This window comes from Perca fluviatilis, chromosome 1 (assembly GCF_010015445.1).
Source record: "Perca fluviatilis chromosome 1, GENO_Pfluv_1.0, whole genome shotgun sequence".
NCBI lineage: Eukaryota > Metazoa > Chordata > Actinopteri > Perciformes > Percidae > Perca > Perca fluviatilis.
In genome coordinates, this window is record NC_053112.1 from 3,650,249 (window position 1) to 3,675,248 (window position 25,000).

General features: G+C 44.7%; 3 protein-coding genes across 3 annotated transcripts in view; 1 reads left to right on the forward strand and 2 right to left on the reverse strand.

Moving 5' to 3' along the window:
- Nucleotides 1–5,394, forward strand: part of psen2 (presenilin 2) — an 8,619-nt gene extending 3,225 nt beyond the window's left edge. The window contains exons 3-8 of the mRNA XM_039808845.1: nucleotides 352–572; nucleotides 898–996; nucleotides 2,507–2,572; nucleotides 2,729–2,839; nucleotides 3,381–3,496; nucleotides 4,371–5,394. Coding sequence (XP_039664779.1) covers nucleotides 352–572; nucleotides 898–996; nucleotides 2,507–2,572; nucleotides 2,729–2,839; nucleotides 3,381–3,496; nucleotides 4,371–4,526 — 769 coding nt within the window. The 3' untranslated portion in view covers nucleotides 4,527–5,394. The remainder of the gene's footprint in view (nucleotides 1–351; nucleotides 573–897; nucleotides 997–2,506; nucleotides 2,573–2,728; nucleotides 2,840–3,380; nucleotides 3,497–4,370) is intronic.
- Nucleotides 5,395–9,602: 4,208 nt separating this feature from the next.
- Nucleotides 9,603–14,141, reverse strand: dpy30 (dpy-30 histone methyltransferase complex regulatory subunit). The gene is made up of 5 exons (XM_039805900.1): nucleotides 14,041–14,141; nucleotides 12,715–12,755; nucleotides 12,272–12,316; nucleotides 10,919–10,929; nucleotides 9,603–9,748 (listed from the first exon to the last, which is right to left on the reverse strand). The coding sequence occupies exons 1-5, from the start codon at nucleotides 14,048–14,050 to the stop codon at nucleotides 9,676–9,678; spliced, it is 180 nt and encodes a 59-aa protein (XP_039661834.1). The 5' UTR covers nucleotides 14,051–14,141; the 3' UTR covers nucleotides 9,603–9,675.
- Nucleotides 14,142–16,664: 2,523 nt separating this feature from the next.
- The window catches only part of srd5a2a (steroid-5-alpha-reductase, alpha polypeptide 2a), a 15,958-nt gene continuing 7,622 nt past the window's right edge, over nucleotides 16,665–25,000 (reverse strand). The window contains exons 3-5 of the mRNA XM_039816505.1: nucleotides 21,841–21,942; nucleotides 20,889–21,039; nucleotides 16,665–16,856 (exon numbers count right to left, since the gene is read on the reverse strand). Coding sequence (XP_039672439.1) covers nucleotides 16,790–16,856; nucleotides 20,889–21,039; nucleotides 21,841–21,942 — 320 coding nt within the window. The 3' untranslated portion in view covers nucleotides 16,665–16,789. The remainder of the gene's footprint in view (nucleotides 16,857–20,888; nucleotides 21,040–21,840; nucleotides 21,943–25,000) is intronic.

Sequence of the window (25,000 nt, forward strand, 5' to 3'; positions counted from 1 at the left end):
CTTTATTTACACACAACAACACAACAACCTTCTGAAACTTTAATCATACACAACACAACAACCTTGTGAAACTTTATTTAAACACAACAACACAACAACCTCCTGAAACTTTATTTACACCACAGCGATAAGACACACAAGGTTAACATGTAGCGCTGTGTGGTCCTGTGTTAAAGAGTTGCCGTGGTAATGTGTGCCGCTGTGTGGTCCTGTGTTAAAGAGTTGCCGTGGTAATGTGTGCCGCTGTGTGGTCCTGTGTTAAAGAGTTGCCGTGGTAATGTGTGCCGCTGTGTGGTCCTGTGTTAAAGAGTTGCCGTGGTAACATGCCGCTGTGTGTTCCTGTGTCTCCAGCGAGGTGTTTAAGACGTACAACGTGGCGGTGGACTACCCGACGGTTGCCGTGGTGATCTGGAACTTCGGGGGGGTGGGGATGATCTGCATCCACTGGAAGGGCCCGCTGGCGCTGCAGCAGGCCTACCTCATCCTCATCAGCGCCCTCATGGCCCTCGTCTTCATCAAGTACCTCCCCGAGTGGTCGGCCTGGGTCATCCTGGGCGCCATCTCCGTCTACGGTCAGACGCCACGCACGCACGCACACACACACACAGAGACACACACACACACACAGAGACACACACACACACAGAGACACACACACACACACACACACACACAGAGACACACACACACACACACACACACAGAGACACACACACACACACACACACACAGAGACACAGACACAGACACACACACAGAAACACACACACAGAAACACACACACAGTTTTGACAGTTTACAGTTTAAATAAAGTTTCAAACGTCAGTGGAGCTGAACTGTTTGCTGAGGTCTCGGCGTTCCCATGATGCATTGCTGTGGTTGTTTGTGTTGTTGCAGACCTGGTGGCCGTCCTGTCCCCTAAAGGTCCTCTCCGCATGTTGGTGGAGACGGCACAGGAACGCAACGAGCCCATCTTCCCCGCCCTCATCTACTCCTGTGAGTTCATCTCTCCCACTCTCTGTCTCCATGTTTCTGTGTCTGATGGAGCAACAGTCTCTGAAACTGGTCCAGTATTAAACCAGAACCAAGCTGCAGTATGAAGGCCAAAATCACCATCACCAAACTCCACCAGACTCCATGTAAATAATCAGGACTTTTATCATCATAAAACACACTTAATTCAAAGTGGACAGAAACTAAATAAAACTACCAAAAGCCGTCTTGGTTCATCTTTCCACTGTTCCAACAATCACCACTCTGGTTTGGTTGAAATAAACCCTTAATTCACCCATTTACATGTGGAGATATGCTGGCTCTATACACGCTAAAAGTCCTGATTATTTACATGGAGTCTGGTGGAGATATGCTGGCTCTATACACTCTAAAAGTCCTGATTATTTACATGGAGTCTGGTGGAGATATGCTGGCTCTATACACTCTAAAAGTCCTGATTATTTACATGGAGTCTGGTGGAGATATGCTGGCTCTATACACGCTAAAAGTCTTGATTATTTACATGGAGTCTGGTGGAGATATGCTGGCTCTATACACTCTAAAAGTCCTGATTATTTACATGGAGTCTGGTGGAAATATGCTGGCTCTATACACACTAAAAGTCCTGATTATTTACATGGAGTCTGGTGGAGATATGCTGGCTCTATACACGCTAAAAGTCCTGATTATTTACATGGAGTCTGGTGGAGATATGCTGGCTCTATACACGCTAAAAGTCCTGATTATTTACATGGAGTCTGGTGGAGATATGCTGGCTCTATACACGCTAAAAGTCCTGATTATTTACATGGAGTCTGGTGGAGATATGCTGGCTCTATACACACTAAAGTCCTGATTATTTACATGGAGTCTGGTGGAGATATGCTGGCTCTATACACGCTTAAAAGTCCTGATTATTTACATGGAGTCTGGTGGAGATATCCAGGCTCTATACACGCTTAAAAGTCCTGATTATTTACATGGAGTCTGGTGGAGATATGCTGGCTCTATACACGCTAAAAGTCCTGATTATTTACATGGAGTCTGGTGGAGATATGCTGGCTCTATACACGCTAAAAGTCCTGATTATTTACATGGAGTCTGGTGGAGATATGCTGGCTCTATACACGCTAAAAGTCCTGATTATTTACATGGAGTCTGGTGGAGATATGCTGGCTCTATACACGCTAAAAGTCCTGATTATTTACATGGAGTCTGGTGGAGATATGCTGGCTCTATACACGCTAAAAGTCCTGATTATTTACATGGAGTCTGGTGGAGATATGCTGGCTCTATACACGCTAAAAGTCCTGATTATTTACATGGAGTCTGGTGGAGATATGCTGGCTCTATACATGCTAAAAGTCCTGATTATTTACATGGAGTCTGGTGGAGTTTGGTGATGGTGATTTCGGGGCTGTTTCATGTTAAACTAAAAGGATATCTCTGTAGGGATCCATCCAGACACTTAGAATAATAATCTGAGTCTGTTTGTTTGCGTGTTTGTGTGCAGCGGCCATGATGTGGACAGTGGGGATGGCGAGCCCAGCGGACGCTCAGCGCTCCGGACACGAAACAGGTCCGACATCACAACGCACATGTTCATTACAGGACAATCAAAACCAATCTGTACCATGCACTTAACCGATTGTAATCTTGTGAAACATATAGATAAAGTTATCTGTTATTGACTGAGTTAATCATTTTGTTGGGATTCTGCCGTTGTGTTTTCCAGACGAGGAGGCGGAGCAGAGCGGTGGGGGGGCGGAGCCTGAGAGCAGCGGGGGGGCGGAGCCTGAGAGCCGACAGCCCCGGCCGTTTACAGACAGCGAGCTGGAGGAAGACCGTAAGTTCAGATCCGCTCTGTGAACACTCGCAGGTTTAAGTCCCAGACGTCAAACGCACCTTTAGAAAGTGTGTTTGGGTCCGAATGCACAGCCAACTTTTTTGCTCTTATGTTTTTTAAGACTTTTTTTACTTTAATATAAAAGTTTTTAACGTTTATGGCCTTGACCAACTGCCACTTTGCTCGTTTGAAAGCCATGATGTCTCTCTCTCATGGGGGGGCCAAATTCTCTGGGCGGCCAAAGCAGAGAAAGGGGAGGTAACCTTTCCCCTTATGACCTCATAAGGAGAAGATTCCTGATTGGTCCAACTGAGCTTTCATTTTCTCAAAGGCAGAGCAGGATACCCAGGGCTCGGATTACACCTATCACCATTTCTAGCCACTGGGGGGCCATAGGCAGGCTGGGGGAACTCATATTAATGTTAGAAAACCTCATAAAGGGACATTTTCATGCCATGGGACCCTTTTAAAGAAATCCCTGTGAGCCAGAACCTCAGATTTTCTGTCCGTAGGAAACTAACGCTGTGTTTTCTGTGTGTAGGGGGGGTGAAGCTCGGCCTCGGGGATTTCATCTTCTACAGCGTTCTGGTTGGAAAAGCTGCCGCGACCGGCGGAGACTGGAACACCACGCTCGCCTGCTTTGTCGCCATTCTTATCGTAAGTTGTAGTTTTGTTCAACGTGGCATCATGACTTTCCTAAAGCCGAGTGGCGTGTTATCTGCACGCATTATGAGCTATGCGCGCGTATGTCTACGTCGTATACAGCGGATGGCAGTGTGCAACGTCACAGCGTAGACATGCACGCCACTTGGCCCTTTCTAAAGCTACGTGGCGTGTTATCGCGAGACTATGCCACATGTGGGTTTTAGGAAAACAAGAAACGGTTGGGTTTAGGAAACGGCACATGCGGGACCTGATCCCCGGTCTCCTGGGTGAGAGTCCTGTTGTTTGACCCCTCCTCCCCCCCGACCAACCTCCCCATGTGGATTTCCATCCTTTCATACTACTCGCTACGGTGTCAATTCACACGCAATCGCAAGGTAATGTAAGTCAGTGGAGGCCAAACGGTGTTGATAAACATGCTGAAAAGCGAGTATGCGTCTTGATAACACGCCATTAATGGCGTGCAAATTGGTGTGTCATACATACGCCACTTCATGACATCGGTCTGGTTTGTTTTTTTGTTTGCTCCCTAAAATCTACACCACAACTTTCCAACATTGAAAGTTCCCGATGTCAACATCCGTTGTCTAAAGTCTAAAGAAACTTTCTCAAAATGTACGCAAACAAATCCCCAAGATCTGAAAATAACTAAATGAATAGAAAGAAATCTCTTTAAATAAATACACTCGTAGTAACAACAACCTCGGATGTTCAAAAGCTGCGACGCCATTCGTTGTTCATCTCAACCGGTTGTAATCTTTACACGTTTTCATCCAGCGTTGGGAGCGCGGGCATCTTCGGAACGGGCCGGTGGTTTGGTTTCTGCCTGGTGAAATCTCGGAGTAACTTAACCTTTTCTGTCTCCCAGGGTCTGTGCCTGACGCTGCTGCTGCTCGCTATCTTTAAGAAGGCTCTGCCGGCGCTACCCATCTCCATCACCTTCGGCCTGGTGTTCTACTTCTCCACTGACTTCCTGGTTCAGCCCTTCATGGACAACCTGGCTGCCAACCAGTTCTACATCTGAGAGCAAGGCCCGCCCCCTCCCATCTGAGAGCAAGCCCCACACCCTCCCATCTAAGAGCAAGCTCTACTCCCTCCCATCTGAGAGCAAGCTCTACTCCCTCCCATCTGAGAGCAAGCCCCACACCTTCGCCATCTGAAAGCAAGCTCTACTCCCTCCCATCTGAGAGCAAGCTCTACTCCCTCCCATCTGAAAGCAAGCTCTACTCCCTCCCATCTGAGAGCAAGCTCTACTCCCTCCCATCTGAGAGCAAGCCCCAGACCCTCCCATCTGAGAGCAAGCCCCAGACCCTCCCATCTGAGAGCAAAGACCACCCCCTCCCATCTGAGAGCAAGCCCCAGACCCCTCCTATCTGAGAGCAAGTCCCAAACCCTCGCCATCTGAGGGCCAGCATTGATGTAACACACAAAGACTACTTCCTGTCTCCTACCTTCTCTAAAAGTCTGTTTGAGGAACTCGATGCGTTGTCTGATACCTGCTGACGACTAGTTTAAACATCCTGTAACTCGTTTAGAGTCTCTGAATTCAAACGCTCGCCGTGACGTTTTGTTACTCCAAGCAGCGCGGCTGCGTGTGATTGGCTGACGCTGCCGTCAGTCCGAGCAAAACAGACCTGTAAAGATTCCCTCTGGAGATTTAAGCTTTTTATTGTGTCCTGTCCTGGCTGCCGGTGTCTGTTCTCCACCTGGAGCATGTTGTTTAAAGTCCTGCTGACATTATTTCTTCATAATGTAGTCAGACACTTCTCTGTAACGGACGCAGGTTCTTCCCTCTTTAACACTACACCAGCTGCTTTGATTTGTTGCTCTGGAAGCTGATTTGTATATTTAACATTGTATTAATAATTTGGAATAAACGTGTCTGTGAGGATCTCAGTCATCCAGGTCACAGTTACTCATGAAGATCAGCTGGACTCTGTAGAAGCTGCTCGAAGGCCTTCTGGTGTCTCATTCAAGAGACTTGTTCAGCTCTGACTTACCAAGGCGATGGACAGCGCTGCGTTCTTCAGAGCTGTGCAATGCTGCGAGGACTGTGCAGACATGTTCATGTATATTGGAGGGTTTCCTCCAGTTTAGTGTTGATGGATTTCAAGATGTTTTTTTAAACTACAGTTACAGCTGGAGGGGAGGGGAGGCAGCAGCTCCGTCAGAAACTTATACGTAGTCATATTTTAACATCTATAGTTAGCGTTTAGCACTGACTTAACGTAGGGCCCTATAGAATCGGTCTCGTAAAATCGTAGATTTAAAAAAACCATAAGACAGATTCCATAGGGCCCTGCATTGAGTCAGTGCTAAACGCTGACTGGAGATGTTAAAAACATGTCTAAGTTTCCAACCGAGCCCCCCCGGCTGTAACTGTAGTACATTAACTAATGTAGAGACGGTCACATGACTGGACCCAACACAAATGCACGGCCCAACAAAGAAGGGCCAATGCCAGGCCAAGGCTAGTACCACGTGAAGGTTTCGTCCTCTTTGTTCCGTCTGCTAGCTAACTACAGAAACATGTCAGAGAGCAGAGAGAACGGAGAGAGACACTAAGGTAACGTTATGTCAGATGTTACGTACAGAAAGCATTTAGTTACCAAGTCAAACATCCAGCTGTCAGTTTTAGGCTGACTGACAGCTTGTCTTCATAAAAGCTCAGTTTTACGTTACGTCAGTCAGCCTAAAACTGACATCTGGATGTTTGACTTGGTAACTAAATGCTTTCTGTACGTAACATCTGACATAACGTTACCTTAGAAAAACAATTTTTTAAGTTCTGGGACCTTGACCCTGTTGGTAGTGAATATCAGCACACACACACACACACACACACACAGATACACACACACACACACACACACACACACACACACAACACACACACACAGATACACACACACACACACAGATACACACACACACACACCACACACACACAGACACACACACACACACACACACACACACACACACACACACACACACACACACACACACACACACAGACAGACAGACACAGCAGCTTTTAGACATGTTTCTGTTTGCTAGCAGATGGAATAAAGAAGAGGAAACCTCCACACTGTACCAGTCAACAGGGAGCGGGGGCAGAGAGAGGGAGGGAGGGGGGGTGTTTATATATTTTGTAGTAATAATGACTCAGGTGTAGTTTGGTTTCATCTCACCGTAGCTTTTTGTGCAATAAAGTCAAACTGTCAAACTTGTAATGAGCTGAAGGAATAATAAAATACTCCAACTTTACATTACGGATGGTGGCCCAATGGATAACCCTAACCCCCCCCCCCGCCCCCCTCCCCCGCTGGTTGTCATAACAAACATCCCATATGGGATTACAAGACACCACAAACTATTTTACAGATATTTTACGGTCGCATATACATAAAAAATATATTTTTTATTTATATATATATGTTTGTGTGTATATATATATATATATACAAACAACAAATCATCTCGGTAAAGAACTTTGTCTCCTTTTCTCAAGATAACTGACTAATGTATATGTTTCACATTATACGTCAACAATATAATAGTTGACAATAGGGGTGCACGATTCACAAAATGTCACGATTAGATTTTTAGGCTCAAGATTTGATTCAAAATTGATTTTTAATTCAAAAACGATTCTTGATTTAAAAAACTCAGATTTCTTTATATTTTCTTTTTCTATCGCAGCTTCTCAGCCTCTTTTAGCTTCTAGTTTTGGTTTGCTGGTGTGTTTGACCTGCGGCGAGAAATTGGCAAACTACAAAAAAAAGCAACATTGAAAGACGTTTCCAGAACAAGAACCCGGCCGGGGCTGGAAAGAGAGACCGAGAGCAGAGCTACATTCATACCTGCAAACTCAGAAGGGCTGAAAAAGGTCACACCACTTATTTTCACCAGTAAATTCCTGTTAAACAACAAAAACAACCACTGGATGGGAAAAGGGTATTTTACAATAACTTTGAATGCAGCACGAGGCTGGCGAGGCGAGTTTCAAGTGAACGCAATATCACAACGGCAGCTCCAGTCTGGTGTTAGAATCCTCCCCGGTGAAATACAGACACACTTCTACACCGTTTAGCTGTCAATGTAACCGTGTTTAATCCAGCCGCTAGCTAACGGTAGGCTAACGTTACCTGCTGTCGAGTGTAGTGTTAACTAGCTAACGGTAGGCTAACGTTACCTGCTGTCGAGTGTAGTGTTAACTAGCTAACGGTAGGATAACGTTACCTGCTGTCGAGTGTAGTGTTAACTGGCTAATGGTAGGCTAACGTTACCTGCTGTCGAGTGTAGTGTTAACTGGCTAACGGTAGGCTAACGTTACCTGCTGTCGAGTGTAGTGTTAACTGGCTAACGGTAGGCTAACGTTACCTGCTGTCGAGTGTAGTGTTAACTGGCTAACGGTAGGCTAACGTTACCTGCTGTCGAGTGTAGTGTTAACTACCTAACGGTAGGCTAACGTTACCTGCTGTCGAGTGTTAGTGTTAACTAGCTAACGGTAGGCTAACGTTACCTGCTGTCGAAAGTGTAGTGTTAACTGGCTAACGGTAGGCTGTTGCCTAACTCAGCCGGGTCGTAGTGTTAACTGGCTAACGGTAGGCTAACGTTAATTCCGGTAGGTAAGTGTTTGAACGGTCACGGTAGCTAACGTTACCTGCTGTCGAGTGTAGTGTTAACTAGCTAACGGTAGGCAAACGTTACCTGCTGCTAGCTAACGGTAGGCAAACGTTACCTGCTGCTAGCTAACGGTAGGCAAACGTTACCTGCTGCCAGCTAACGGTAGGCAAACGTTACCTGCTGCTAGCTAACGGTAGGCTAACGTTACCTGCTGCCAATCTACGTTGCTATTCGGTCCGGTAGATACCGGTCGTTCAGGCACCGGTGCCGTATTAGCCCCGGGTCTGGGTACCCAGCCCTAGTCATTAACGTTAAACCAGACACCAATGGGTCTCGTTTCATTTCACTCATATCTTACGACAAGATACACATTAAACATCAGATAAGAATACTAATGCAGTGGAGGAGGTGGCCAAAATCCTTCACATTGAACTAACATTGTAGGCTAACAACACAATTCGCTGATCTTACATTAGCCGACAAGCTTGCTTTTCCATTATAACGTTAAACGTGTTAACATTAAGGGTGGGAATCACCAGAGGCCTCACGCTACGATATACTTATGTCACGATACAATATTATTGCGATTTTAAAAATATTGCAATATTCTGCGTTGTATTTCAATGTATTACCTTTTTTCCAACTTCAAAATTTTTAAAATTTCAAAAGATGTCCCCAAAAGGAAACTTTGTCAACATCTGTTTTATCTAAAAAGATACATTTCTCTGTTTGTTCATCTCACTTCAGTTATATAGCTGCAAAATCAGATAGTCAAGCAGACAGACTGACCAACACATATATATCATAATATCTCCATACTTGGCGTCTGTGTATCGATACAGAAAAAGTTGCGATACTACGATGCTGATTTTTCTCCCAGCCCTAAAACAATTATATTGTTGGCAGATAACAGCATTTACCTCAAAACCAATGACCGTGATTGTGATTGGCCGAATGGCTCGCGTGACCTATCCCAAAGATGTTTTATTGTGAAGAAGACCGCAGTAGGTTTTTGAAAATTCCCCCCCCCCCCATCCCCCGAAATAAAAACTCTTCAGATCTACACGATTCACGTGGATGACGTTTTCCCGTTCAAAACAGCGATTTTCGCCGAAAAGCGACTACTTTGTTGGCATGACCATTCGACCCTCGTGTGGTCTTCCTGTCGACCGTGCAAGGTTTCGTTTTTCTGGGTCTAAAATTAAAACTATTGGGTCGTCTTTTTCAGCACTTTTTATCGTTTCATTTTATTTCAAATTGAATGAAAGTCAAATTCGGTTTAGACTTTAGGTTAGGTGGGAAGCCAGAGGACCAGAAGGAGTAAGAACTGGACCAGAACCCTAAAAACAGGAGCCTCCCATGAGTCTGCAGACAGGTTTCTGACTCCTGGAATACAACCATTTACTACCAGTTCATTTAAATATTATATAATAAAAACAGACAGACAGACAGACAGACAGACAGAGAGTTCCTTTTACACACCAACAGGTTTATTGTGGATTTAAAAAAAACAAACAGTTGAAAACGAAGACAGACGAGTTCTAACTCCTCTCCTCAAACTGGGCCTTGTTCTTCAGGAGGAAGGCTGCCAGGTACTCGATGGGGTTGGGGGGTCTGCAACACACAACACAAGTCTGCATCACACAGGGTAGGGGGGGGGGAGGGGTGTAGTGTGTGTGTAGGATGTGTGTAGTGTAGTGTGTGTAGGATGTGTGTAGTGTATAGTAGGGCTGGGCAATATATCTATATTATATCGTGATATGAGACTAGATATCGTCTTAGATTTTGGATATCGTGATATCATAATATGACAGAAGAGTCTGTTCCTGGTTGTAAAGGCTGCGTTACAGTAAAGTGATGTCATGTTCTGACCTCACCAGACTGTTCCAGCTGTTCTGTTATTCACCTTTACCCCCTTAGTCATTATATCCACATTACTGAGGATTATTCATCTAAAATCTGAGTGTGAAGATATTTGTTAAAGCACCAGTAGTCAACCCTAGAATATCGACATCGAGGTGTTAGGACAAGAATATCCGATGATCTTTTCCATCGCCCAACCCTAGTGTTTTTTTTTTTTTTTTTTTTTTTTTTTTTTTTTTTTTTTTTTTTTTTTTTTTTTTTTTTTTTTTTTTTTTTTTTTTTTTTTTTTTTTTTTTTTTTTTTTTTTTTTTTTTTTTTTTTTTTTTTTTTTTTTTTTTTTTTTTTTTTTTTTTTTTTTTTTTTTTTTTTTTTTTTTTTTTTTTTTTTTTTTTTTTTTATATAGTGTGTGTGTGTGTAAAATTTATTTTTGTGTGTATGTAGTGTGAGTGTCCAGTGTGCCCAGTGTGTCAGTGTCCAGGTATGTGTCTAGGTAGTAGTGTGTTGTAGTGTCCAGTGGTGCAGTGTGTCTAGTGTCTGTAGACAGTGTGTGTCCAGTAGTGTCTAGAAGTGTCCAGTGTAGGGGTCTAGTGCAGTGTCTAGTGTGTAGTATGAGTGTGTAGTGGTCCCAGGAAGTTGTGCATATGAGGTAGTGTGTGTAGTAGGCAGTACAGTGTGTGTAGTGTCTAGTGTGTGTGTAGTGTCCGGTAGTGTAGTGTGTCAGCGTATAGTGTGTGTGTATGTCCAGAAGCAGGTGGCAGGCCCAGAAGGCAGGTAGTGTAAGTGTGTAGTGTGTAATCTGTCCTTGGCATGAAAGAGCTGACAGCCCCGAGCAGGATGTAGGTCCATAGGGTGTGAAGTTTGTAGTGGTCCAGGTTAGTAGGCCGAAGCAACCTAGTGGCAGTGACCAAGCAGTGAACGAACGGAAGGTCCCCCTGCAGTGGAATGGAAAGGAAAGAAATGCACGAATGGTTCAGCAGATTACCTGGAACATGGATTTAGCACTGGGAAGAAATGTGGGCATAAGCAAGATGTCTCAGTCTCAACGTGTGTGTGTGTGTGTGTGTGTGTGTGTGTGTGTGTGTGTGTGTGTGTGTGTGTGTGTGTGTGTGTGTGTGTGTGTGTGTGTGTGTGTGTGCGCACTCTCAGGCCGTTACACACCAGGGATGAATAAGAGACGCAAAAATCTAAACTACGCACATCGGCAGTGATGCAAATCTGAGACAGTTTAATAACAGTTAATGGGATGTTGGCAGCAGCTCACCTGCTGCTGAAGAGAGAGAGAGACAGACAGACAGACAGACAGACAGACACAGAGAGAGAGATTTGGATGTTGGCAGCAGCTCATCTGTCGCTGGGCCAGACGAGACAGAAAGAGGTAACATTAAGAGGCTTTTATTGTGAAAGGTAAGAACAGGAAGAGTGTCTCTGAACGCTGCCTTTGTCGATGTTGAAAGGACTAATAAAGTTTTCCGTCTGTACAGCCTCCAGGTTGTTGTTTTATGATCCTCAGAACGTGATTGGTTGATGTCTTTATTCACGCCGCAGCATGTTCTCGTTCTGAGATAAAAATACACTCAGACACAGCCTGGTGTGTAAAGGCCACGGTTGTGTTTCTGTGTCTGTGTGTGTGTGTGTGTTTCTGTGTCTGTGTGTGTGTGTGTGTTTCTGTGTGTGCGTCTCTGTGTGTGTGTTTCTGTGTGTGCGTCTCTGTGTGTGTGTCGGTCTGTCTGTGTGTGTGTCTGTCTGTGTGTGTGTCTGTCTGTGTGTGTGTCGGTCTGTGTGTGTGTGTGTGTGTCAGTTTGTGTGTCTGTGTGTGTGTGTCTGTCTGTGTGTATGTGTGTGTGTGTGTTTCTGTGTCTGTGTGTGTGTGTGTGTGTGTGTGTGCTGTGTTCTGTGTGTGTGTCTGTCTGTGTGTGTGTCGGTCTGTGTGTGTGTCGGTCTGTGTGTGTCGGTCTGTGTGTGTGTGTGTCGGTCTGTGTGTGTGTGTGTCGGTCTGTGTGTGTGTGTGTGTGTCAGTTTGTTTGTCTGTCTGTGTGTGTGTCTGTCTGTGTGTATGTGTGTGTGTTTCTGTGTGTATGTGTGTCTGTCTGTGTGTATGTGTGTTTCTGTGTGTGTGTGTGTGTGTGTGTGTGTGTATGTCTGTGTGTTTCTGTGTGTGTGTCTCTGTGTGTGTTTCTGTGTGTTTCTGTGTGTGTGTCTCTGTGTGTGTTTCTGTGTGTTTCTGTGTGTGTGTATGTGTGTGTGTTTCTGTGTGTTTCTGTGTGTGTGTGTTACCTGGATGTTCTCTGTCAGGTACTCTGCGTGAGGGTTCTCAGACACCTGCAGGAGGATCATCATCATCATCATCATCATCATCATCATCATCATCATCATCATCATCACATTACATTACATGTACACTCAAATTAGCAGTGCATTGTGGGTATTTTATAGTGAGCTATATAGTGATTGGAAGAGTTGGAACGCTGTTACAAAATGTTGAACAAACTATATACATGACAGACAGACAGACAGACAGACAGACAGACAGACAGACAGACAGACAGACAGACAGACCTAACACAGCTAGAGAGAGAGGTCCATCAAACAACTACTAGTCTAAAGTACCAGTGGGCCAGTGAGAAGTGCCTTTGGGCATCTTCTGTAACTCTGATGACAGTAGTACAGTACTACAGTATAGTGTACTGTAGTACTATAGTGTACTGTGTAGTACTCACAGGAGTGTGTCCCTCCATGGAGTGATCTGCGTCTGTGTGATCTGAAAGACAAAACCAGACACTGAGACTTCTCTTCACTTTAGTTAATGAAATCAACTGAGTCTTAGCTTCTGGACACACACACACACACACACACACACACACACACACACACACACACACACACACACACACACACACACACACACACACACACACACACACACACACACACACACACACACACACACACACACACACACACACACACACACACACACACACACACACACACACACACACACACACACACACACACACACACACGAAAAACCGTGCTTACAGGGATAGGTGGTTGCCCTGCATCAGCGCTGCCATGGCAACCACCTATCCCTGAACGTGACCCAACTCTATGCTGCAGAAGTATTTGCAGGTTACACCCGTTTCATTCATATAATAACCCACGTGACCTACGTTAAACGGTCTGTGTGTAAAAACCGGGCATTTAGCTTTCAGGGTTAATCGATTATAGATCACTAAAGCAGTAGGAGTCGTACTGAGGATCAGCTGATCATTTACATCTACTACAGTAGATCACTGACTGATAATCAAATATGTCACAGATCTCATTTGGAGACCAGTGGATTCATCCTTACAGACAATACTGGCCCATTCATTCACACAGCAGAACGTGGATAAACGTCCTTAAACTGCCTGATATTTGAATGGAGTTTGGTGCAAAAGAAACTCCTAAACTCAAGGGTTAGGGAACATTAAGAATAAAATAAAACATTGCCGTATTTACGAGCATACCCTAATGATTTCTAGTTACCCTTCAGTTTACTTCGGTACACGCCCAGAAGTAAAGAATCGCTAAATTAGCTGATTTTTGAACGGAGTTTGGTTCACAGAAACTTGATTCAGCGCAGCAGAGTATCCGGAGTCTGCTGTATGAATAAACTCAGCCGGAGAACACTAGTGCAGCTACTATCTTATTAAAAAGAACGACTATTAAAAATAAAGTGGCTAAAATCTGACTAATACGCTTATTTTATTAAACTTTGTGTCTTCGCTGCTAACTGAGAACGTTACTGAACCAAACCCCTAACATATTTTACTCATTTTTAGCATCCATCGGCGATTTTAAGCGCCGGTAAATTAGCTTAGCATCACATTACCTGCTAACGCTCTCTATCCGGTTATTGAACGTCACTAACGGATAAATTCCACCGCTGTGGTTTCGACTGAGTCCTCAAAATCATCAAATCTAACCGGGAACACGCAGTAAACAAACGCAAATACGGCAAAACGGCGAAAAAGGTGATCAATGTTCAACAATTAACTTACCGTCCGCCATGTTTGTTGTGGATATTAACGTAAGATGTCTTGCGTAGCGTACGCACGTCGATTCTGTTCAACGGCTACGTACAAAATATAGCCCAACGCTGCGCATGTTTCCGGTTTGCGTCGACGTACTTCAAAATAAAAGCACAAACGCATTTGAATTGAGCCATGAATTACACATCTGATGTTTTTCAGTTTAAAAGATAATTTAGTGAACTACATGTCTCGTCTCGCACAATATACGTCACACACACACACACACACACACACACACACACACACACACACACACACACACACACACACACACAGGTTGAATAATGCTGCGTTCATGCCACCTCGGAATAACAGGCACCGCCCCCCTGGTTACGTTGTTTTTCCGACTGGCAGCGTTCACATGGTCGGGATGCGTGTTCTTCTTCTTCTGTTATATTGGGCGTTTGGCGTAACAACTTGTTGCATGACTGCCACCAACGGTCGGCCGTAGCCGAGAGCATCAGGTGGTGAAAACATGGAGGCCACAATAACAAAAAGATTTTCTGCTCTTTTGTTATGCGAGCATCCAAACAGCACATCGCCAGGTGTTTTTTATACATAGGCCTATTTATGAATAATTTGAAACATATTATGTCTGTGTGTGTGTGTGTGTCTGTGTGTGTCTGTGTGTCTGTGTGTGTTATGTCTGTGTATGTTTCTTGGCAGAGGCATTTGTCCACAATAAACAGTTTATTGTCATTGAAATATGTTCAGTGAACCTCCATCAGACGTCATTTGTCAACAACACGTCACCAGCTGGGGAACTCGGGTATCAAAATCCAGCCCGAATTTCCCTCCTCTGATTCCCACAGGACGTTACGTGAATGGTGACGTTTTCACTCGGAAAAACGTTTTTCCGATGTCCATGAACGCACGGTGAATTACATACTTCAAAATAAAAGCACGAACATATTTTTTTTCTTTTTTTACGTGTCACTCTTATTTAAGTATTTCGTAAAATATTTGGTCTCATGCAAATTATGTAAATATTGTTTTATAATATGTTATATTGCTGCGCTATACTACATATTATATTATGTTATTCTATACTGTGTTATTACACTACCGCACCGTGTCCCATTTCCCTCACTATTTCATAATTTACTAGATTATACTAAACTATGTTTGTTGGAACAGTGGAAAGATGAACCAAGACGGCTTTTGATAGTTTTATTTAGTTTCTGTCCACTTTGAATGAAGTGTGTTTTACGATGATAAAAGTCCTGATTATTTACATGGAGTCTGGTGGAGATATGCTGGCTCTATACACTCTAAAAGTCCTGATTATTTACATGTAGTCTGGTGGAGATATGCTGGCTCTATACACGCTAAAAGTCCTGATTATTTACATGGAGTCTGGTGGAGATATGCTGGCTCTATACACGCTAAAAGTCCTGATTATTTACATGGAGTCTGGTGGAGATATGCTGGCTCTATACACGCTAAAAGTCCTGATTATTTACATGGAGTCTGGTGGAGTTTGGTGATGGTGATTTCGGGGCTGTTTCATGTTAAACTAAAAGGATCTTACTCTTTAACTAAAAGGTCTATCTCTGTAGGGATCCATCCCATAATGTTGTCAGACACTTAGAGTAATAATCTGAGTCTGTCAGCAGCAACAACAGAACTTTTAGTGGACTCTAACTGACACTGAACATTTGTGTTACATGAAGATTAACCAAAAACACACACACGTCACTCAGGAATCAGAATCAGGTTTATTACCATGTAAGTCTTCACATACAGGAGATAATGTGCCTTGGTTTATAGCAGCAAACTCAAATGTAAGAGTATAAGAAGAAAGATATATAAGAAATATAAGAAAGCAAAGGTCCCTTATCTTCATAAACTCCTTTGAAAAGTGTCACATTTGCTCCAGTTTCATTCAGTTGAAGATATTGAAGGAGGGTGAAAAGGTGGAAAAAGATCTCTAATGTTTTACTATAGTAAAAATACTAATATCACAGTGTAGAAATATGCTGTTACAAGTAAAACTTCTGCATTCAAAATGTTCCTGAAGTAAAAGTACAAAAGTATCGGCATTAAAACAAACCTAAACTACCAAAAGTAAAAGTCCTGATTCTGTAGAATAATATACTGTATATGTTATTTATGTTTGTTTTCTATTAATTGATGCATTAAAGGAGGAGAGTTTCTCAAAGGGCCAGACTGGAGAAGAAGAATCACATCGAGTTTATTAACATGCTTTAATTCAAGAAAAAATGCTACAAAAAAAGTGCCAAAATGCGACGAAATAAGTGGCAAAAATGTGACGAAAAAAAAGTGACAAAAAATGTGATGAAAAAAGTGACAAAAATGTGACGAAAAAAGTGACAAAAATGTGACGAAAAAAGTGACAAAAATGCGACGAAAAAAGTGACAAAAATGTGATGAAAAAAGCAGAGGTGTATAGTCCAGGTGCCATTCGGTAGAAATCCTGTCCAGCAGCTGTCCCAACCATCACTAAACCAGCTCCTCTACCAGGTAGATGAGCTCGTTAGTGAAAACACCTGTTCTAGATGTAGAGGCAGATCCAAAAACATGGCAGGATTTTTACTTTCTGGCACCTGGACTATACACATCTGGAAAAAAGTGACAAAAATGTGATGAAAACAGTGAAAAAAATGCAATGAAAAAAGTGGCACAAATGTAACAAAAACGTCAGAAAAACACAGCTGCAGGCGATCAGTTCTGGCCCGTCGAGGCTCCTCCGTTGTTACAGTATGAAAGGAATGAGAGCTTTCCTGGAGCGTGGGTAGTCTTCAAACCTCTGCTGGTAGTCTCTGCAAGACACAAACACACAGCGGAAACACAGTTATGCTACGTTTACATGTGGGCGGCTCTTTTCATAAACGGACATTTCAACCTCTCCGTTATCAAAAATAACATCGTGCACAGCTGTCAGTTTTAAGAAAAGTGTTCGTTTACATGTACCCGTGTATATATGGCGTCAAGAGCACGCCAGACCTGTAGGTGGTGGTGTACCGAGAAGCTCAAGCCCACGTTAGCCAATCAGAATTCAACAAAATAGCAACAACAGCAGCCAATCACTTCCTCTCTCTTCTCTTCCTCACTTCCTCGGCTGCCTAAACCTCCGTTTGTCTCAGTTTACATGCAAATGTGCAAACAAAGGTTTCAAAAATCTCCACTCTTACCTGGCCAGAGGTTTTAGAAAGACTCATTTTCAGAGGAGAATTCTCCGTTTGCGTGTAAACGAAGTGAGAAGTGACAAAAAATGGCACAAATTTGACGAAAAAAGTGCCAAAAAAGTGCCAAAATGCAAAATAAGACAAAAATACGACAAAGAAGTGACAAAAATGTTAGCTCAGGGTTGGTCCATCAACAGGACATCAGAAACACCACTAGAACCAGGACGTTTGCTTGTAACTTAATGCCAAGCTAGCTGTTAGCATCCCTGTAGTCATATAGAAACGTATCATAAAGAAAGCTATAGGAAATATCACAATGTTTTAATCTGCACGGGTCAAATTTGACCCATTTAAAAAAAAAAAATTAAGCAAATAAAAAAAAAAAATATTCTGTACAACTCTCTTCACAGGTAAAAAGAAAATTATCAGTTCACTACTTTCATTGAATTTGGGTGTTTTATTAAATTTTATAGCATTTTGAAAGAACAAATTGACAAAAATGTCAGAAAAGCTTCAAAATCGTGGGAAAAACCCCACAAAAATATCAAAAGGTGCAGAAAAAATTTGACATCGGAAAAAGTGAAGAACATGGATAAAAGTGAAAAATGCTTCAAAAACGTTGAAAAAAGTGACAAAAACTTTGAAAAAGGTGACAAAAATGTCAAGAAAGACGAGCAAAACGTTTTGAATTTTAAACTTTTCCCCAGAAAAACAAAACGTTGCATACGATGGAGAGAGTACCATACCTGTGGTGGTGAAGAGAGTACTGTACCTGTGGTGGTGAAGAGAGTACCGTACCTGTGGTGGTGAAGAGAGTACCGTACCTGTGGTGGTGAAGAGAGTACCGTACCTGTGGTGGTGAAGAGAGTACTGTACCTGTGGTGGAGAGAGCACTGTACCTGTGGTGGTGAAGAGCACTTACCTGTGGTGGTGAAGAGAGTACTGTACCTGTGGTGGTGAAGAGAGTACCGTACCTGTGGTGGTGAAGAGAGTACTGTACCTGTGGTGGTGGTGAAGAGAGTACCGTACCTGTGGTGGTGAAGAGAGTACTGTACCTGTGGTGGTGAAGAGAGTACCGTACCTGTGGTGGTGAAGAGAGTACCGTACCTGTGGTGGTGAAGAGAGTACTGTACCTGTGGTGGTGAAGAGAGTACCGTACCTGTGGTGGTGAAGAGAGTACTGTACCTGTGGTGGTGAAGAGAGTACTGTACCTGTGGTGGTGAAGAGAGTACCGTACCTGTGGTGGTGAAGAGAGTACCGTACCTGTGGTGGTGAAGAGAGTACTGTACCTGTGGTGGTGAAGAGAGTACTGTACCTGTGGTGGTGAAGAGAGTACCGTACCTGTGGTGGTGAAGAGAGTACCGTACCTGTGGTGGTGGTGAAGAGAGTACCATACCTGTGGTGGTGAAGAGAGTACTGTACCTGTGGTGGTGAAGAGAGTACTGTACCTGTGGTGGTGAAGAGAGTACTGTACCTGTGGTGGTGAAGAGAGTACCGTACCTGTGGTGGTGGTGAAGAGAGTACTGTACCTGTGGTGGTGAAGAGAGTACTGTATCTGTGGTGGTGAAGAGAGTACTGTACCGTGGTGGTGAGAGAGAGCGATTACCTGTGGTGGTGGTGAAGAGAGCACCGTACCTGTTGTGGTGAAGAGTAATGCGCACTGTGGTGGTGGTGAAGAGAGTACTGTACCTGTGGTGGTGAAGAGAGTACTGTACCTGTGGTGGTGGTGAAGAGAGTACTCGTACCTGTGGTGGTGGTGAAGAGAGCACCGTACCTGTGGTGGTGAAGAGCAATCGGTACCTGTGGTGGTGAAGAGAGCACCGTACCTGTGGTGGTGGTGAAGAGAGTACCGTCCTGTGGTGGTGAAGAGAGTACTGTACCTGTGGTGGTGAAGAGAGTACCGTACCTGTGGTGGTGAAGAGAGCACTCGCACCTGTGGTGGTGAAGAGAGTACCGTACCTGTGGTGGTGAAGAGAGTACTGTACCTGTGGTGGTGAAGAGAGTACCGTCACCTGTGGTGGTGAAGAGAGTACCGCGACCTGGTGGTGGTGAAGAGAGCACTTACCTGTGGTGGTAGGAAGAGAGTACCGTACCTGTGGTGGTGGTGAAGAGAGCAATCGTATCTGTGGTGGTGGTGAAGAGAGTACCGTACCTGTGGTGGTGGTGAAGAGAGTACTGTATCTGTGGTGGTGAAGAGAGTACTCACACCTGTGGTGGTGAAGAGAGTACGTACCTGTGGTGGTAAGAGAATCGTACCTGTGGTGGTGGTGAAGAGATCGTACCTGTGGTGGTGGTGAAGAGAGTACCGTACCTGTGGTGGTGGTGAAGAGAGTACCGTACCTGTGGTGGTGGTGAAGAGAGTACCGTACCTGTGGTGGTGGTGAAGAGAGTACCGTACACCTGTGGTGGTGAAGAGAGCAACGTACCTGTGGTGGTGGTGAAGAGACGTACCTGTGGTGGTGGTGAAGAGAGTACCGTACCTGTGGTGGTGAAGAGAGTACTGTACCTGTGGTGGTGGTGAAGAGAGTACCGTACCTGTGGTGGTGGTGAAGAGAGTACCTGTGGTGGTGAAGAGAGTACCGTACCTGTGGTGGTGGTGAAGAGAGTACTGTACCTGTGGTGGTGGTGAAGAGAGTACCGTACCTGTGGTGGTGAAGAGAGTACCGTACCTGTGGTGGTGGTGAAGAGAGTACCGTACCTGTGGTGGTGGTGAAGAGAGTACCGTACCTGTGGTGGTGGTGAAGAGAGTACCGTACCTGTGGTGGTGAAGAGAGCACCGCACCTGTGGTGGTAGTAGAGTACTGTACCTGTGGTGGTGGTGAAGAGAGTACCGCACCTGTGGTGGTGAAGAGAGTACCGTACCTGTGGTGGTGGTGAAGAGAGTACCGTACCTGTGGTGGTGGTGAAGAGAGTACCGTACCTGTGGTGGTGAAGAGAGTACCGTACCTGTGGTGGTGAAGAGAGTACCGTACCTGTGGTGGTGAAGAGAGTACTGTACCTGTGGTGGTGAAGAGAGTACCGTACCTGTGGTGGTGAAGAGAGTAACTGTACCTGTGGTGGTGAAGAGAGTACTGTACCTGTGGTGGTGAAGAGAGTACCGTACCTGTGGTGGTGAAGAGAGTACCGTACTTGTGGTGGTGAAGAGAGTACCGTACCTGTGGTGGTGAAGAGAGTACCGTACCTGTGGTGGTGAAGAGAGTACTGTACCTGTGGTGGTGAAGAGAGTACTGTACCTGTGGTGGTGAAGAGAGTACTGTACCTGTGGTGGTGAAGAGAGTACTGTACCTGTGGTGGTGAAGAGAGTACCTGTGGTGGTGAAGAGAGTACTGTACCTGTGGTGGTGAAGAGAGTACCTGTGGTGGTGAAGAGAGTACTGTACCTGTGGTGGTGAAGAGAGTACCTGTGGTGGTGAAGAGAGTACCGTACCTGTGGTGGTGAAGAGAGTACTGTACCTGTGGTGGTGAAGAGAGTACCTGTGGTGGTGAAGAGAGTACTGTACCTGTGGTGGTGAAGAGAGTACCTGTGGTGGTGAAGAGAGTACCGTACCTGTGGTGGTGAAGAGAGTACTGTACCTGTGGTGGTGAAGAGAGTACCTGTGGTGGTGAAGAGAGTACTGTACCTGTGGTGGTGAAGAGAGTACCTGTGGTGGTGAAGAGAGTACCGTACCTGTGGTGGTGGAGGGCCCGGGGCCCGATGGAGCACACGGTGAAGAAGGCGAAGGCGAAGGTCGGTAACGACCACGTGGCGAGGGCGTAACCACACCACTCCACGATCTCTCCGAAGAAGTTAGCGCCAGACACAAACTCAAACATTCCCCCTGAGAGAAAGAGAAAGGGCCGAGTATGAGAAGGGAAGGCTGTTGACTAGGGGGTCAGGTCTAACAGGGTCTAACTGTAGGGGATCAGGGTCTAACAGAGTCTAACCGCAGGGGGTCAGGGTCTAACCGTAGGGGATCAGGGTCTAACAGAGTCTAACTGTAGGGGATCAGGGTCTAACAGAGTCTAACCGCAGGGGGTCAGGGTCTAACCGTAGAGGATCAGGGTCTAACCGTAGGGGATCAGGGTCTAACAGGGTCTAACCGTAGGGGATCAGGTTCTAACCATAGGGGATCAGGTCTAACTGTAGGGGATCAGGGTCTAACCATAGAGGATCAGGGTCTAACTGTAGGGGATCAGGGTCTAACCATAGAGGATCAGGGTCTAACCGTAGGGGATCAGGGTCTAACAGGGTCTAACCGTAGGGGATCAGGTTCTAACCATAGGGGATCAGGTCTAACTGTAGGGGATCAGGGTCTAACCATAGAGGATCAGGGTCTAACTGTAGGGGATCATGGTCTAACTGTAGAGGATCATGGTCTAACCGTAGGGGATCAGGTCTAACTGTAGGGGATCAGGTTCTAACCGTAGGGGATCAGGATCTAACTGTAGGGGATCAGGGTCTAACTGTAGAGGATCAGGTCTAACCGTAGGGGATCAGGGTCTAACAGGGTCTAACCATAGAGGATCAGGGTCTAACCATACAAGATCAGGTCTAACCGTAGGGGATCAGGGTCTAACCATAGAGGATCAGGATCTAACCATAGAGGATCAGGGTGTAACTGTAGAGGATCAGGTCTTACCATAGGGGATCCTGTAGATGGTCTCCCCTGGTCGTCTCAGGCTGCGCAGGATGTGGTCACTGTGGATGTTGACGATCAAACCGCAAACAAACAGAAGAAAACCTTCATGGGACACAAACAGGAAGAAATAAACACAATTATAGAAATAATCTGACAGGAAGTGATGTCACAGACATTAAGAATATTTAAGAAACAGAGAGGTGAAGTCCCGCCCCTTCCTGTGTCCACCGCGGGATCTTATTTCAGTAAAGTATGTCAGTTTGTCAAAACACACACACAAACACACACACACACACACACAGACACACACACATACACAGAGAGACACACAGACACACACACATACACAGAGAGACACACAGACACACACACATACAGAGAGAGACACAGACACACACACACACACACACACACACACAGAGACACACACACATACACACACACACACACAGACACAGAGACACACACACATACACACACAGACACACACACACAGAGACACATACATACACACAGAGACACACAAGACACACACACACAGACACAGAGACACACAACACACACACACACACACATACACACACACACACACACACACACACACACACACACACACACACACACACACACACACACACACACACGTGTGAACTTGAGTCCTGAATAATTCCCTGGCAGCAGGAGCAGTCTCTGACCGTGTCGTTACCATGGTGAAACTATCTGTAAATGTGCTGCAGTAAAATAGTAGTCAGACAGAGGTTACAGCTCAACGTGCTTTACAACAATGTCAGAAAATACACACAAAAAACACTCAGATTACAGTTTTTTCCAACTGCTTACACACTAAATCTTTTCGTGTCACACCATTTTTGAAACCTCTCACTCAAAGTGATAAACTACACCCCAAATCTCCAAAACCAGGAGCTGTTTCTCAGCCTTTCACTCAGTTTCTAATGGCATGAAACACTTTTTTCAAAACATTACACACAATTCTCTACCTAAGACACACAAATCTATCAGGAAGTGACTTGCTTTCCTTTTGTAAACACAACCAATCAAAATGCGACACGTATTTACCACGACAAGGACAAGGAGGTGAAGTCAGAGGAAGAGGAAGGGTAAGAAGAGTAAGAAATAGAATTCCTGATGCCATCAGAGCTCCAATAGTGGACCATGTAATCAACCATGGAGTGACCCTGAGGGCAGCTGGCCAGAGTTCAGCCTAGAGCCGCTACACTGCAGCAAGCATCATACGGACATTTAGAAATCAGAATCGGTTAGTACAGTCACTCTGCAATAAGCTTTGTAGCACTGCCATACTCTAATGAGAAACACAACAATACCATACACGTACAAATACTGAAATTGTTACTTTACAGAATTGCTAGACGTCCAGATGCTGGGGGCAGAGGACGAATGCTCAATGCAGAACAAGAGACCCGTGTAGTCAATATGGTGATTGCAAATAATTCCATAAGGCTACGAGAAATACAGCAGCGCATAATTAAGGATGACACCACCTTCCAAAACATACAACATGTGAGCATTATGTATTATGTCGTGTACTTGCCCGCAACAGAATCCGAATGAAACAAATCTACAGAGTCCCTTTGGAAAGGAACAGTGAACGTGTGAAACAACTGGGATATGACTATGTGCAGGTAAGCTCTAGTATCATTGGTACTGAATCTGGAAGTGCATCCTGTAGAGCTGTGCATGGGCCTGCTGTGCTGCATTTGTTTGGTCTTGTCCAGAGAGGGATGGAGCTGGAGGAAGATGCCATGGGACATGAGCTGCTTTTGGTGGATGAGGCAGGTTTTAACCTCACTAAAACAAGGAGACGTGGCAGGAACATTATTGGACACCATGCCATAATCAATGTCCCAGGACAACGTGGTGGTAACATAACTAATGTGTGCAGCTATAAGTCAAAATGGTGTCGTTCACCATCATGCAACCCTAGGCCCATATAACACTGCACACATCATTACATTCGTGGACACCTTACATGACATGCTCACTAATGTTCAGAGACCAGAGCAGACCAGGTACCTCATCATATGGGACAATGCTAGTTTCCATAGGGCTGCTTTGGACCCCAACTGGTTTACAGATCACCCACTCTTCACTGTACTCTACCTCCCCGCATTCTCTCCATTCTTGAATCCAATTGAAGAGTTCTTCTCTGCCTGGCGCTGGAAGGTCTATGACCGTTACAGCCCTGTTACAGGCAGTGGAGGAGGCATGTGGGGATATTGACCAGGCATCATGTCAGGGCTGGATACGGCATTCAAGGAGATATGTTCCCCGGTGCCTTGGACTAGAGGACATTGCATGTGATGTAGACGAAATTTTGTGGCCGGACCCAGAGAGACGACACATAGACTGATTAGTATTTAGTGTTTTGACTTGGAAAAAACAGAATGACCCCAAACTGACAGAGCCTACGTGGTGCACAGAGAAAGCAAAAGCCAGATGTGTTCTCTATTCATGCCATCAGTGTGTAGTTGGCGCATTGTGTGCTTATTAATGTGATGGCTTGTGTTAACTGTTTGATACGAAAATACAATTTTTACAAAGGTTTGAAGAGTTAAGCAAGGTTTATTAGCTTTTGCAAGAGAACTACAATGTTTTGCTGATTTGGTGAAAGGTTTTCTTAATTGTGTGTAGAGTTTTGCAAAAATAGCCAAAAGTTACAAAAAGTGTGCCTAAGCCATCAAAAAACTGTAATTACGTTTGAACCAGATACACACTGCTGTTGCTAACCTGAAACACTTTTAGCAATTCTACTTCTCAGTGATTAGAGTACTGTAAATGAAGTACACAGAGAAAGTGCAAATTTACAAGTTCACCAAACACTACACAAGACCAACGCTGCAGACTGAGGAAAATATCATTTATTTCTCTCCATATACCCAAATCAGTCAACATGTCGACATGGAGAATCACAAGTGTTCATGCTACTACAGTAGTGTGCATAACACTGTTAGCTCAGCAAGCAACAGACAGACTTTCATTTGATAAATTTGGTCCTCTTCTTCTTTGAGCATATTCTCCGGCTTCAGGTCTTCCTCTCCCTCTACCTCCACCTCGGCCTCCACCTCCTTCTCCTCCTCTGTGGATTCCCCCTCTCACTCTCAGTCTTCTTCTTCTGACTCCT